The 16,053-nt window shown below is 48.3% G+C and overlaps 1 protein-coding gene across 2 annotated transcripts in view; it reads right to left on the reverse strand.

The window, feature by feature from the left end:
- The window catches only part of LOC144823334 (mitogen-activated protein kinase kinase kinase 6-like), a 1,091,718-nt gene that overhangs the window by 868,429 nt on the left and 207,236 nt on the right, over positions 1-16,053 (reverse strand). For both annotated transcript variants that reach the window (XM_078681777.1, XM_078681776.1), the window contains exon 4: positions 13,154-13,341. In XM_078681777.1, the coding sequence (XP_078537903.1) occupies positions 13,154-13,341 (188 nt within the window). The remainder of the gene's footprint in view (positions 1-13,153; positions 13,342-16,053) is intronic.

Here is a 16,053-nt window from a genome sequence, read left to right on the forward strand (position 1 = left end):
CACCTGACTGTCTGGGGCAGTGTGTGGATCTCCTGGGTCAGCAGCGTCAGCCCAGGGTTCATTGTGATCTTCAGGATCAGTGTCTATAGGATAACTGTACTCCTCATTGTCACCTTCCCCTGTCTCCACATCTGAGTAAGTTGGCGAGATAGGAGCAGTGTCTTGGCCATGTGGTGAAATAGGCTCAACAAGAAGAGGTGATGTAGTAGAATCCTTCTTTTTCAATGGAATTTTATATGACTCCATAGGCTGTTCAGGGGCGATAATTCGTTTATAAATAGAAAGTCTACCCGTGTCTGCGTCGATGAAATGCCTCGACTGCTCTTCAAGCGGGGGCTGTCGATGCTTTGTGACAAGTTCCGCAGTTGTAGGCTTCGGCCCTGTGGACACCTTCTTGGACTCCTCGACAGCCGTTTTAGGGGCGAAGGCCTTAGGTGCCACTTTTGGCGGCAGTGTGAACTGAATGGGCGCCGACGATTTTTGAGGTTTAGTGGTAGGCTACGGTGTTGGAGTGTCTTTCGGTCCGACAGTAGAAGCCTTCTCTTTAATGCGTTTCAGCGATTCTGACACCTGCTTGGAGAAGGAGGCAGACGGCTGTGTCGACTTGACTGGTTCCTTCGAGGCACCGCCAGGTGTGGGCTTGAGGTTCGTACCGCTTTTAGCCTTATTTGGTCGACTCGTAGGATCTAGAACCTTCTGAGCTCCGAGTCGTTTTTCAGTGTCGACGGCCTTCGACGCCGACTGTTTCGGGTCGACGTCCTTGCCCAGTTTTTTCGGTGTCGCAGTCTTCAGCTCAACACCCTTCAGCGACCTCACCGGGTCGATAACACTTTTCAATCAATCAATCAATCAATCAGAGCATTTGTATAGCGCACTACTCACCCGGAGGGTCTCAAGGCGCTGGGGGGGGGGGGGTCCGCTACTGCTCGAATAGCCAGGTCTTGAGCTGCTTCCTGAAGGCGAGGTGGTCCTGGGTCAGGCGGAGGTGGGCCGGAAGGGAGTTCCAAGTCTTGGCGGCCAGGTAGGAGAAGGACCTTCCTCCTGTGGTGGCTCTTCGGATGCGGGGGACGGCAGCGAGGGCGTGGCTGGTCGATCGAAGCTGGCGTGTGGGAGCGTAGAAGTTGAGGCGGCTGTTGAGGTATCCTGGTCCTTGGTTGTGTAAGGCTTTGTGTGCGTGGGTGAGGAGCCGGAAGGTGATTCTCTTGTTGACCGGGAGCCAGTGCAGGTCTCAGGTGTCCGGAGATGTGGCTGCGGCGGGGGATGTCCAGGATGAGTCGTGCTGAGGTGTTCTGGATCTGCTGGAGTCTCTTCTGGAGTTTGGCGGTGGTTCCGGCGTAGAGGGAGTTGCCGTAGTCCAGACGGCTGGTGACGAGGGCCTGGGTGACCGTCTTCCTGGTCTCGGTGGGGATCCATCGGAAGATCTTGCGTAGCATTCGCAGGATGTGGAAGCACGACGAGGAGACGGCGTTGACTTGTCTGGTCATGGAGAGGGAGGAGTCCAGGATGAAGCCCAGGTTGCGTGCGTGGTCAGTTGGTTTGGGTGCGCTGCCCAGGGCGGGGGGCCACCAGGAGTCGTCCCAGGCGGAGGGCGAGGAGCCCAGGATGAGGACTTCCGTCTTGTCTGAGTTCAGTTTCAGGCGGCTGTTCGACATCCATTTGGCTACTTCTGTCATCCCTTCGTGCAGGTTGGCTCTGGCGGTGTCGTTGGTGAGGGAGAGGATCAGCTGGGTGTCGTCGGCGTAGGAGATGATGTTCAGGTTGTGCTGGCGTGCGATGGCTGCGAGGGGGCTCATGTAGACGTTGAAGAGGGTTGGGCTGAGCGAGGAGCCTTGAGGGACGCCGCAGATGACTTCGGTGGCCTCCGATCTGAACGGGGGGAGGCGGACTCTCGGTGTCCTTCCGGTGAGGAAGGAGGTGATCCACTCCAGTGCCTTCTCCTGGATTCCGACGTTGCTGAGGCGCTGTACTAGGGTGCGGTGGCAGACAGTGTCGAAGGCCGCGGAGAGGTCCAGGAGGATGAGGGCCGCTGTTTCTCCGTTGTCGAGCAGGGCTCGGATGTCGTCTGTGGCTGCGATCAGGGCGGTCTCGGTGCTGTGGTTGGCCCGGAAGCCAGACTGCGAGAGGTCGAGGGAGCCGTTCGTCTCGAGGAAGGCGGCCAGTTGCTTGTTGACGGTCTTCTCGATGACTTTGGCCGGAAACGGGAGCAGCGAGATGGGGCGGTAATTCTTGAGGTCGGTAGGGTCTGCTGATGGTTTCTTGAGTAGAGCGCTGAGTTCGGCGTGCTTCCAGCTCTCCGGGAAGGTGGCGATGTCGAAGGAGGTGTTGATGATGTCCCGCAGGTGGGGTGCGATGACAGTGTCGGCCTTGTTGAAGACGTGGTGCGGGCAGGGGTCTGTCGGAGATCCGGAGTGGATGGAGTTCATCGTGCGGATGGTGTCTTCGGTGCTGATCGGGGTCCAGGCGCGGAGGGTGGTGGTGGGGGGCGGTGGGTCGGTCGTGGCGTGCGCCGGTTGAGTGCTGAAGCTGTTGTGTATGTCCGCGATCTTGTTGTGGAAGTAGGAGGCGAGGGAGTTGCAGAGGTCTTGCGAAGGGGTGATGTCGTTGTTTCCGGCGTTGGGGTTGGAGAGCTCTTTCACGATGTTGAAGAGTTCCTTGCTGTTGTGTGCGTTGTTGTCCAGTCGTTCCTTGAATGCAGTTTTCTTGGTGGCGCGGATCAGCTGGTGGTGTTTTCGGGTGGCGAGCTTGAGGGCAGTCATGTTGTCCGGTGTTGGGTCTGTGCGCCAGGTTTTCTCGAGTGCTCTGCAGTACTTCTTGGAGCTCTTGAGTTCGTCGTTAAACCATGGGGCTTTCTTGCTGCCGAGTCGGCTCGGCGGGGTCTTCAGCGGGGCGAGTTCGTCTGCGCAGTCGCTGATCCATTTCGTGAGGTTGGTGGCTGCTTGACTGGGGTTCGTTGTGCTGGTGGGAGGGTTCTTGCTCAAGGACGTGGTGAGCTGGTCTGCAGTGATCTTGTTCCAGCTTCTGCGGGGAGCTTGTTGCTGGTGATGGTGGAGCGTGGTCCTTCTGAAGCTGAAGTGGACGCAGTTGTGGTCCGTCCATGGGAGTCCCGTGGCGTGGCTGAAGGCGATGTCCTTGCTGGAAGAGAAGATCGGGTCGAGTGTGTGTCCGGCGTAGTGGGTGGGGGTGGTCACCAGCTGCTTGAGTCCCAGGTTTGCGAGGTTGTCCAGCAGGGTGGTGGTGTTGCGGTCGTTGTTGTTCTCCAGGTGGAAGTTGAGGTCCCCGAGGAGGATGTAGTCGGCTGAGGGGAGGGCGAGCGGGCTGATGAAGTCGGCGATGTCCTCGCTGAATTGTGTGCGTGTTCCCGGGGGTCTGTAGATGAGGGTGCCTCTGAGGGTGGTCTTGGGGTTGACGTGGATCTGGAAGTGCAGGTGTTCGGCGGGTGCGATGGTGTCATCGGTGTTGGTCGTGATGCGGATGGTGTTCCTGTGGATGATGGCGATGCCTCCTCCTGTCTGGTTGCCGCGGTCCCTCCGGATGATTTTGTAGCCGTCCGGGATGGCGATGGCGATGTCGGGCGCTGAGGAGGCGTTCATCCAGGTTTCCGTGAGGAAGGCGACGTCTGGGGCTGTGGTGTCGAGCAGGTTCCAGAGCTCGACGGCGTGTCTGTGGACGGAGCGGGTGTTGAGCAGGATGCACTTCAGGTGGTTGCTGCTGGTGCTCTGCTTGGTGGACGTTGGTGCAGTGCAGGTCCGGATGCAGGAGAACTTGCAGGACTGGCAGATGAAGGGTCCGTGGGTGCGTCTCGGGGTGGCTCGGTAGCATCCAGGGGTTCGGCCGGCGTTGAGTGCGTTGAGGGTGGCGGCGTCGTACGTCCGGCGGGTGGGCTGGGGTCTGCGAGGGCCAGGGGTCCTGGCGCTGGGCGCGGTCCAGGCGCGGACGGGCGCAGACGGGCTTACCTTTGGCGCACCTTCGGCGCTCAATCGGTGCTCCCGCTGCGCGCGTCCGCTGCGCGGTCGCTCAGGGGGCATCATAAGAAGGGGGACGGGTGGGCGGGTCGGCTGGGCGAGCGTCCGGGCCAATGGGCCGGTGGTGGGCGGGGCCTCAGGGGCCAGCGGCGGGAAAAGTGGCGAGCGGCCGGCTCCGCTGTGGCTGGGCCGCTCGGGGGTGCATGGGGGGCGGCGGTGGCGGCAGGCAGGCGGTAGGCAGGCAGGCAGGGCAAGGAGGCTGGCTAGCAGGGCAGCAGGCGAGTGAAGGGGGTGACCCGGCCTCGAGAGGCACAGTGGTCACTTTTATGCTTCGTCGGTGCCGATAGTTCGGAGGACTTCGAGCCGACCACAGCAATACGCACTTTTGGTTTCGATTTTGCCTCTAGTGCTTTTGGTTGTGTAGACACCGATGCTTTCTCTTTCGGTTTCGATCGGTCAACCAGTGGCTCGCTAGAAATGTCCGTAGCCGGGCCCTGAGGCGAGGCTGTAGAACTAAGTGTACGATCTCGGGTAAGGCCATGTGGCGATCCCTCGACCTGAGCCTTATTGAATGTCTTAGTTTCGGGCCCCGTACCAACGATCGGGTCTTGCTCTTCGCCCGAGCTATCTTCTACGGCCCCAAAGGCCACATCGTCGTCTCTTACCTCGTCGACGACGTCTTCAATATCTACCATCTCGACATCTGCGTCGTAGTTGGAGTCGATCTCCGATGCAGGATCAGACTCTCGAATTTCCTGCTCGACTCCCACATCCTCTTCGGTATCGAAAATGTTCACCGGGTCAGGTGCCATCTGCCGGGCCTCCTTGCGCGCTGCGCGTCGAAGTCGAATCGTCTTCTTGGAGCGGAAACAAGAACAAGCCATACAGCTGGCTTCATCGTGATCCGGAGACAGGCACTTGTTGCACACCGGGTGGACGTCGATATGAGGATATTTTGAGTTGCAAACGGGACATCTCTTGAACGGGCTCCGTTACATGATGGTTCGTCGAGAAGGCCTCTGGCGTCAGTTTCGAAAAGCCACGCGGCTCCTCTGGAGGTTCGGCTCGGAAACCGAGCTGGAACAAGAACTGGGCACCGATCACAAGACAATACCGAGGATAACTAAAGGCCTTTTGGCCAAAAAGAAAGTTTTCTATCGATTCCGAACTTGAGTTAACAAATATGCATCCGAACCCGATGGCGGAAAAAAACAATCTGAGGATGGAGTCGATGCCCATGCGCACTGTAGTCCAGGGGAGGAGCCACCTATCTCGTGATACTTCGAAGACTCTTCCAGGACAACAAAGTGCAATCATCCGGACCCAACACTAGGCGGCGATCTATGCACAAGATATGAATTCAGCAGCCCACATGCCTCGAACATATTTCTTCCAAGACAACAACAAGGTGCAAGCATCCGAATCCAACACCAGATGGTGATATATGCAAAAGTATGAATTCTGCAGCTCCTATGCCTTGAATATATATATACATGTGATCAAGGCCTCTGTGAAGGCCGAAACGTCATGCTGAGGTGTGCCGTCTCCCCGACGAAATAAAATACACTGCTCACCTGCACTTGGGTCTCCTCTCTTCTTCTGCGCTATCCAGGATTGGGCTCCAGGCGAGAGTAAGCAGGGACTGTTTTATATATATATATATATATATATATATATATATATATATATATATATATATATATATATATATATATATATATATATATATATATATATATATATATATATATATATATATATATATATATATATATATATATATATATATATATATATATATATATATATATATATATATATATATATATATATATATATATATGCAAAAAAGAAGGAGAGAACTCTGGGTAGGTCTCAGTTTAGGTGGAAAGCAGCTCCTGTTAGAGCACTCTCAACACCAGCGACACTCTAGATCTGCTCACCTCAAATGTCTGTTTTTCTATCAAAGTTTTTAAGCATAGGATTAGACAGTGCTATCCATGCCGAGATAGAAAATGACAAAGTCTTTCGCCATTTAAACAGCAAAGTCTTTAAGCATAAGACTAGTACAGTGCAGTCCTTGCCGAGCTGTCAAATAACAAAAGCCATTTATCACTCCAGGCACAATATTACAGCTTTGAATTGGTAAAATACCAACTCAAGCCAACCTGAAATGATTAAAAGCAACCCCTGACACAGTGTTTCGCTCTAATTAGAGCTCTTCAGAGAGGTATAGCTTTGTCCAGACACAAGGGAGCACCCAGTATTAAGTCAAAACAAAACCCTATATATATATATATATATATCGCCCAAGAAACAAACAGGTGATATCTGCCTGTTTTATTCGGTCCCCAGTGACACAGAATTAAAGCTCTTTCTACACATGAATTACATGCCTTGGGGCACATCACACATCTCTACTCCTTTCTGATGAGCAAGGTTTGCTTTTGAAAGGTATACACTGCTCACTGGTTTTAGCCCATTTTCATTATCCAACCCTCCTCTAGCCAATAAAATTAGTTGTGGCCTACAACCCGCTGTAATTGCTTTGAGGTCAAGGAACGCATGTGTAGGACAGAACATCAGTGGTTAACACCTGCCATTTCTGTGGATGTAAATCAGGATCCCAGAAATGGCAGATACATCTAGGAACCTGCCATTGCCTCTTCGATCTATAGATGCAGAAAACACACACAAACGTCACTCACCTTAAGTGATGTATGAAACAGAGCTGCTATGAAAGGCCACCCAAACACGCCATGTTTAATCCGATGTCATTATGCTTAGAAAATAAGGCCAGAGTTAGAAATAACTTGGTCCAGAAGCTGGCAAGATAAAAATGATTGGTGAAAAAAGCAGAAAGGTAAAAGGTAAAGATGCCACATGCCCAGGTCAAGATAAGACTATAGTGATGCTATGGCGTAGAGGGTAAAGCAGTATTCTGCAGGAAGAAATTAAAACGGTTGTATGAAAGATGAAGGCAAGGCTGAACCACGCATGCCTCTACAATGCAGCCCCAACCACAAATGAGCCTTACCCATGCATGGCTTTACCAAGCAATTTTGTTGTAAAGGCATGATTGGTAAAGGGATATGCATGGTAAAGATAACCACTACCCTGACCCCATGCCTAAAGGCCTAAAATCCTATCCCCCCTACCTCACTTTCCACCCCAAGTCCTACCCTGCCCTGCAAACTACCACCTCCACTGCCCAGAGGCCTAATAAGCAGCCACCTACCAAAAACGACTCCAGGCCAAGCCTACTGCCCTGTGCCCTAACATTTATCCCCATGCTTGCATTAAAACTACCCTGACCCCCATCCCCTTGCCCTGACCTCTAAATCCATGCCTCCTTTTATAAAGACTGCCCAGCCCCTCTGCCCTGAACCCTAAAACCGGCCCCAACCCAGCCTTTAAACACTACCCTGCCCCTCCCCCGCCCTAAGCCCCAAACTCCGTCCCTTCCAAAAACTACTTCAACCCCCCTCCACCATGATCCCTAAAAGTGACCCCCACCCTTAAACTACCCCCTGCAAACCCGGCCCTAACCCCACTTACCCGTCCACATCAGGAACTTCCTGTTCCGATGCTTCCTCTTCCTCACTGTGCATCCGGAAACTAGAGCGTTATCTGCCTTAACCACACATATGCGTGGTTAAGGCTAATGCGCGATTCAGACAAGCATGGTAGCACTCGCGGAGAAACCGCATGCGTGGCTCAGCCCGTGTCATAAAGGTAATTTCCAGATCAAAACATTTAGGACTCAGCTAAGCTAAACAGGGTCAGCAAGTGGATGAGTCAAAATAAACATGCTCTGATGTTTCAAAATGGAAAGATGCTGCATTCTGCTCTTCTTGAAGAGAATGTGGTGGCATTCTGGAACACTAATGCGTTTGTGTCACTTGGCAGGAAGTCTCCCTACTAGTTAGTTGGAATAAATTTACCTCTACACAAACCCTTGAATGCCCGACCTCAATCATTTCCCTGGCGACGAAGATGGTTTTCGGACTAGGAGGTGAGCCACTTCAAGTCCTACAGCGTTTCCAAGCCCCACATGGCGCGGGAACATCGGCAGAGATTGAAATATCAGAAGCGGCATTGATGTGGCAGGGGGTGAATCCTCTCAAAAGCCACGTCAGAGGAGCACAGATTGCCCGAGACTCAGATAAAGGAGAAGGGGAGGAAGTAAATTCCAATCCAAAATACTTCCTTTTTCCCTGTGCATGAGCCTGTCGGGCAGTGGCAATTCACGTGGAGAGGCGGGGCTCACATCACGGATGCGTGAGGTTCTGCATTTCATAATGAAGAACTCTCTCATCACTGCAAGTGTCAGTGACATCCCGTTTCCCACTAACTACACGTTTGCCCAACCACTTCAATTATAGTGGATGTGTCAGCGCCATGGTTACGCTGGGAGTCTGTTCACATTAGAAATCAGTGACAGGAACACTGAATGGCAACAAAAGGGTGTCAGAAGTTTAAATCCTTACATATGAAGTCAGTGACACACTTTTACAGCGCCATGATGGTACAGGGAAGCGGATGTACAGTGACAAATATTTGACAAATATTCTTCCATGAAACTTTGGTTGACTGAAAAAACTGAGAAATATGAATGAAGAAAACTAGTTCAGTAAAAGACATTACGGAAAATAATAGTTTATACCTTAGGTCCATAACATATGCATACACATAGCACATTAACTGATAGTATGAGCTAAACTGAATAAAAATATTTTGATACTGTTAACTTTTAACTGGTCAGAAGTTGGACCAGCAAAGACACATTCACAAGGAAAAGAGGTCTAATTGCTGAGCATATTTAAGCCAGTCCTGGACAAGTCTAAGTTTGGCTCTCAGTAGGGAACAATTTGTTTGCGCTGTTTTTTTTTTGTTTTTGCAAAGTTCAGGAGAGCCAACCGCACCATGGGGGGACTGGAAGGGTGGTTTTGAAGTCTACGTCCAAGCAACATGGGGTGACATTTTCATGGTAGCCAGGAAGTTGGCTATGTTAAAGCACTGCTTGGTGATGGAAAGTGACATAAGAGGAATGAAATTATCGACAAAGGATTGCAGGTATTTAAGTCCAAAGACAAGATAGATGGAGTTCAAGAAGACACACGTAACCCAAAAGTAAAGAGGAAAGTGGTGCCAAGAGAAAGATGGATAAGAGTTTTGCTATGTTGTATATGTGGTTTAAAGGGTTACTAAGCAACGGACTAGTCATGTCTTTCTATTGGACAAATATACAGGAAGTGTAAAATCAAGTGGCATTTTGTGAGGGTTTGCAAAGGAAAAATGGTGGGGGTGAAGAAAACTCAAACCTCTGAGAACGGTTGAAGGGGGAGAAAATGAATGCTAAAATGCTAAAATGTCATTTTGGAAATTCAACAAAGGGGAAAGGTTTGTTGAGGACAATCCTTTCTACACCATTAAGATTGATGGAGTGGATGTGATGACAGACTCTGGAGCTAGAATATCTAGAATATCTAAGGAAATTTCCTAAAAATGAACTTAAAATTCCTGATGTAAAGTTAGTGGAATACAGCAATAAACTTATTGAACAATTGGATTTCATTGAAGCTCATTTAGAGTTCCAGCAGATGGTGGTGGCATCTAAAGTTTATTTCGCCAAGAAGGGTTTGTGTTTATTTGGTTGGCCCCAACAAAGGCATGTGTGTATTAGGTTAGACCCAAGCCATCAAGATAAAGTGTTGGGAGTGCAGCTCAGTGCATGTGTGGCAGATGCAAGTGTGCCATGTGTCGTAGAGTATCCTGACATCTTTGATGACCACTTAGGAGCTCTCAAAGGGTTCATGCAAAACAATGTTTGGAGTGACTCCAAAAGCCCACAAGCCTTGTAGTGAGGGATGTCATGAGTAAGCCACTACGCCAAGAACTGCAGAAGTTGTGTAGCGAGGGCATAATTAAAGAAATAGAATCGCCAGAGTGTTTGGCTCTTGTGGTGATTGCTAAGAAAGGAAATGGTGACCTACGGCTTTGTGTAGAAGTAAGGGATGTAAATGTGGCAATCTGGGTGGATAGCCCTCCCCTGCCTAACATATGAGAAATGTTGACTACCATCAAAGGAGCAAAAGTGTTTTCCACTTTGAAACGACCCTCAGCCTACAACAAGACTGTACTGCACTCCGATTCTCGACAACTTACTTTTTTGACATGTCTGAAGAAGCACACAGGTATAAAAGGATGCCATTCGGTGTAACCCTGGCAGCCGAGGTGTCAACAATATGCTGATATTTGGGAGAAATTTAACTAAACATGATGTGACTTTGAAAATTGTGTTGAGAACCCTGCAGGAGAAATGTTTAAGAATCAAAAAGAATTAGTGCAAGTTTAGAGTAGAAGTGGAGTATTTGGATCAGTGGAAAAAGGATAGGTGCAAAGTGGAAATTAGTTTCTGCAATAAAATATGTTGCTTACCCAGCATGTAAAGACCAATTGAGATCGTTTTTGGGGCTGGCCGAGTCCTATTCTCGTAAACTTATGCGCAAACTCATGCTCAAGAATGAGAAATTTGTTTGGTGTGAGAAATACGAGAATGAATATAAGTAATTAAAAGCAAACATTGCATCCGCACCATGACTTAACATTTTGACATAAATGATCCCACAATAATAACAACTGATGCTATTTTGGTGGGGTTGGGTGCGGTGCTACTATAGGGAAGGAATGGCATAGATGTGACCATTGCCTATACAGCCAGACCATTAAAGGATGCAGAGAAATATTATTCTACTATTGAAAGGGAAGCATTGGATGTCTGGTGGGGAGTAAACCATTATGGGACATGTATGGGGAACCAGATTCCCTGCAAGGACTAACCTCAGTCCTTTGGTGGATGTTTTTTTCAGCAAGGGGATGGGGAAGGGGGGATGATGAGCCTCTCCCAATGTTTCTGTAGGGTGAGTCAAGAGTGGTCAGTGGTGTAGGGAGTTTTGATTTGAGGTAGTTAACTGGTAGTGCCAGCAGCACTCGGAGCGCGGGTAGCTAGACTAGCACCTGAAGGACACACAGCACCAAGTGCCACCAAGAGGCGAGTCAGAGAGCAGCACTGGTGGCTGGGCTAGACCGTGATGTGGAGCGGAACATTAGAGAATGTGTACCTTGTGCATGGATCGGCAAGTCACAGAAAACGGTATCCCCGGTTGCGACGGACAAATTGGGTGTTTTTTTTTATTTATGTCATAGGTCCATTGGATGTTAAGGGTAGCTCCCCCAAATATGCGAATGTGGCAATAGAGTATTTCTCTAGATGGTCAGCAGTAAAGTTAGTAAACGGACTCCTGAAGGAACTCTAAGAGAGAAGGGGTTCCAGAGATCATTGCATCAAACAATGGTATCCAATTTGTTTTGGAGTGCATGAGTGGTTTTCTTAAGAGCAAGGTGTGGAGCATATTCAATCAACGGTATACAACAATTAAAGCTATGGTCTAGTAGAAAGGTGGGACAGGACATTGAAAGATGGTTTACAGTTCGCTTTGAATGGAGTAGGAGATTGGAGAGTAGCAATGAGAAAGTTGGTGTGGTTGTAACAAACCATACCTCATTTTGTGACGGGGAGATCACAAGGCCAGAGTACAGATGTCCAAGATATGAAGGGAGGCAAGTTTGTTCTGGAGAGATAGAGGCAGTGAGGGAAGGTGACTACACGATTGGAAATTGGATCCGCATGCAGAAAAGACAGAGTTAATAGTTGTTAACACGTGGAATCGTAAGAATGTTGTGAAAGCCCCATTCAGGATGCAATGGAAAGACAGGGAAAAACTATATGATGATCCCAGGAGGGAGTTGTATGATGAGAACAGATCCGTAACACCAAGAAATCGCTGAGGAATCAGGAATCCGAGGAGGTTTGAGAAGATCCTGTTGTAAATTAACAACAGATGTGTTGTACAACCTAATGCCATTTAATGTAAGGGAATTTCATTATAGTTTACTATTATTATCATTTCTGTGGCATTAATTGCATTTCCTTTTGACTAAAAAAATATATGTTCTTGTTTTAACAATTTTGTATATAATGAGTTTTAGTGTAATTTCTTTTTTGATTTTACATTTTATTCTATATTGTTGTTACATAGTTATGTAATTTTTTTTGCCTTTATAGTAAATGATAAAGGGGGGTGATGTGTTGCATTCTTCTCTTCTTAATGAAGAGAATGTGGTGGCATTCTGGAATATGATCTTGGTCGTGCCAGTTGGCAGGAAATCTCCCTCCTGGTCAGTAAGAATAAACTTACCTCCACACAAACCATCAAAATCCAGAAAACTCATGTGTCTAGAGATAAACAGCACTACCTGCACCAACTCTGGTGGAAAAACTACAGCTAATAGTCAAGTAAGCGCAAACATTGTACAGCATTTACCATAATGCTAAGGGGTGAACTCTGCTGGGAATTGAGGTAGTGTGCTCCTATTGTCCTTCTGTATAAATGGACATAAAACTCAGGAAAATTCCTGCTGCCCTTACAATGGAGGCAAATGTTCTTGGCATTTGTACATACCAACATAATTGATCAGTATGTGGCACAGGCCATCAATTCATTGAGGAGCAGGTGAGCACCTTTCACAAAGCAACTATAATACACACACTGACCAAATGTCATCCTCATCAAGACTAACACACTTGTTAGTACCCTGAATGCATACGCCTAGACTGAACAGGAATTTCTTTAGAGAGAAATTATGGAAGGTTTAACCCACCAATGGCCCCCAAATAAGCAAATATCTCTACAACTTTGCTATGCTGGGAGCTGCCTGGGCTGATTGCAGAAAAGTGCTACATAAAGAAAGGCTCTCTATCAGCACAGTAATTCTTGTAGGTGTTGCAGTAGATCTTGAGGTACTCTTTAAAACCTATTGCCATTTTACCTAATATAGTTGTAATAATGTTATTTAACATTTTCCTTCAAGCCCATTTCAGTAAAAAATGAAAGATGTTGTCTCCTGATCACCTTTATTAAAGATTACATGCTTGCTTACATAAATAGTCCCATTACTTCTCAGATGCGTACACAGCTCTAAAAAGTGTGCGCACAGACCCTGTATCACTGCACACCCAAAAATAATTAGAGGGAACATTGCCCAGCATCTCGACATAAACTCTTTCAAGCAGACCCAGACTGCCTCTCGTCACTAATGGTCTTCCTCCCTTTAATTCAGTATCTTACCAAGAATTGGTGGTGGTGCTTTCCAGCAGTTTGGCAAGGCGTGCAGTCAGGGGGGTGAGAAAGGTGTCAATGCTGTGGTGGGGCTGGATGAACTCAGTCAGGCACTTCATCATGGAGGCGTCACAGCACAGTACTTTTCCCTGCGCAGTCACCACATAAGGAATAAAAGTGTAGTTGCCACAGCAGTCCTAAAGAAAGTAGAAGAACAAGAGGTTAATTTTATTCTCAACTTAATCCCACTTCTCCGATGCCCATCACTGCCTCTTTTTTCTGAGTTCCTTAAAAAGTGGAAGAAAGTGTCTGAATACAGAAAGTGATGGGTTAATTGGACCTTCAACTCACCCTCTTATGAGAAAGTAGGGTTGAGGCTGAAACCAAAAGTGTGAGGCTCATGCCAACATAATTGTAGGAAGTCATGATCTAACTGCAGATCTAGGAGGAGGCAAGTCTTGAGAGAAGAGTTTAGTGTGTGGTAGGCTCAGATGGAAAGACAGTTTGGACTCACTTTCGCTCATGACGTTGCCTTAGCTGGCATCTTGGTCAGGCTAAAATTTGGAGTCGGTTACTCACCCTATTCTACTGAGCAGGGATGTCCAAGAAGGTGAAGGAGTTCTGCAACTCCTGTGCTACCTACCAGGCCAGCGACAAAGGAGGTAGCCACCCAAAGGCCCCCTTAATTCCACTTCCAATGGTTGGGATTTTTTTGGAAGGGTAGGGGATTGACATTATTGGCCCCCTGGATCTTTCAACCTCATCAGGGACAGATTTATACTGGTAGTAGTGGATCATGTTGCCAGGTAGCCTAAAACAACACCCTTTACGACTACTACTGCTCCTCATTGGTATTTTTACCAGAGTGGGTTTCCCTAAGAAGGTGGTGTCAGACAGAGGAAAACTTCATATCTGACTACCTGAAACATGTGGGCAGAACGTGGAGTGACTTTCAAGTTCACCACCCCATAGCACCCCAAAACAAATGGTTTAGTTGAGAGATTCAACAAAACTATGAATCATGGGACTCCCAGAAAACTCAGGAGATGAAACATCATATTGCGATGCCTGCTTTTTGCCTATAAAGAAGTGGCTCAGAAGAGAGATGGGTTTTCCCCTTTGACCTTCTGTTTGTGCATCCTGTAAAAGGGGCCATAGTGTTTTTTAAAGGAAGGCAGGGAGAGACCGCTCAAAGACAAAAACAACAGGTGATAGACAGAATGCAGAACAATGTCATACATTCACCCCAGTACATAGATCTGGGCCTAAATCCATCGTTTTTTTGCACTCCACACCACCCCAGTTCAGACATGGCCATATGCAAATCAGCCTTGACCCTGTGCCTCATGGGAACAGTCCAGCCCGAACTGCCAAGCCATGTCTTTCCTGGACCAGAATCAAGCATCCTAGGACCGGTTTCTGGCTATCAGCCGTCTTGAGCCAGGATAGCTTGACTCCAGCGGTGTGGAGAGCATGGGACTCATTTCTGAGCATACCCATCCCACTCGGGGTGACAATTGCAAAAACTCAGAAGGAGATGAAATATCATATTGCGATGCCTGCTTTTTCCCTATAATGAAGTGGCTCAGAAGAGAGATGGGTTTTCCCCCTATGACCTTCTGTTTGTGCATCCTGTAAAAGGGGCCATGGTGTTTATTAAAGGAAGGCAGGGAGAGACCGCTCAAAGAGCCTAAGCAAGATAAGTGGACTATGTGCTCGGCCTACCTTCATGGATGGCTGAGTACATGGAAAAAGCATCTAAAAACCTCAGGGCCAGCCAAGAGCTTCAGAAGCTCTGGTATGACCAAAAGGCTGCACTGGTGAATGACCAACCGGGGCAGAAGATGTGGGCTTTGGAGCCTGTGGCTCCTAGGGCTCTCTAGGACAAATGAAGTGGGCACTACCCTATCCTAGAAACAAAAAGGGGGGTGGTCACCTATCTGGTGGACCTTGGCACTTGCTGGAACCTCAAAAGAGGCATCCATGTGAACCACCTTAAACCCCATCATGACAGGGCTGAGGGGGCCATGCTGATGGTCACTGATGAGGATCAGGAAGAAGAGAGTGAATCTCTCCTTGACCTCCTCTGTCACAACTCTAAAGATAGGTCAGTAGAAGGCTTTTCCTTTTCAGACACCCACTCTGTACAAAAGCTGTCTGACTGCAGGCAGGCACATCCTGCGCCAGTAAGATCAGCTCTTCTCTTTGACACCTGGTCAGAACAACTGGTTTACACATGAAGTGGACACTGGGGACAGCGTACCTGTCAAAAATAAAATCTACAGACATTCTGTCTGACCATGTCAAAGAAAGCATCAAAGCTGAAGTAATCAAAATGCTGGAATTGGGAGTCACTGAACCCACTGAGAGGCCCAGGGACAGTTCAGTTGTCTTAGTCCCCAAACCTCATACCAAGGGTGGTAAAACAGAGTTGAAGTTTGTGTGGACTATAGGGGCCTCAATGCAGAAACTAAGATAGACGAACCATAAATTCCTGCAGCTGATGAACTGACATGTTCTGGGTAGGCACATTTCTCAGTACTTTTGATTTTGTATCTAGAATATAAATTTACCATGAAAAAACAAAGACAAGAGGCGAGTGGTATGTGGGTCTTGCCATGAAGCCATAAATTACTCCCACCTGATGACAAATTAAGGTGGGCCTCGACCTTTCATGGACACAATAAGGGCCAGTGGGTAACGTGTTCAGATGTCCGGCATAGGGAAGGCATTTTTACTGCATTTGTAGTGCATGCTGTGTCCCGATTGGTTGAGTGTTCCTAACTTCATGTGGCATCTACCTTTATGGGTTTTTGGGGACATGTGCCCCTCTGGCAGTGTGCATTTTATTGGTGCCAATCTGCCAGGATCATTGTGGCATCGCTGCCCAACTGTGGAACTAATCTGGG

The sequence above is a fragment of the Lissotriton helveticus genome, chromosome 3_1 (assembly GCF_964261635.1).
Source record: "Lissotriton helveticus chromosome 3_1, aLisHel1.1, whole genome shotgun sequence".
NCBI lineage: Eukaryota > Metazoa > Chordata > Amphibia > Caudata > Salamandridae > Lissotriton > Lissotriton helveticus.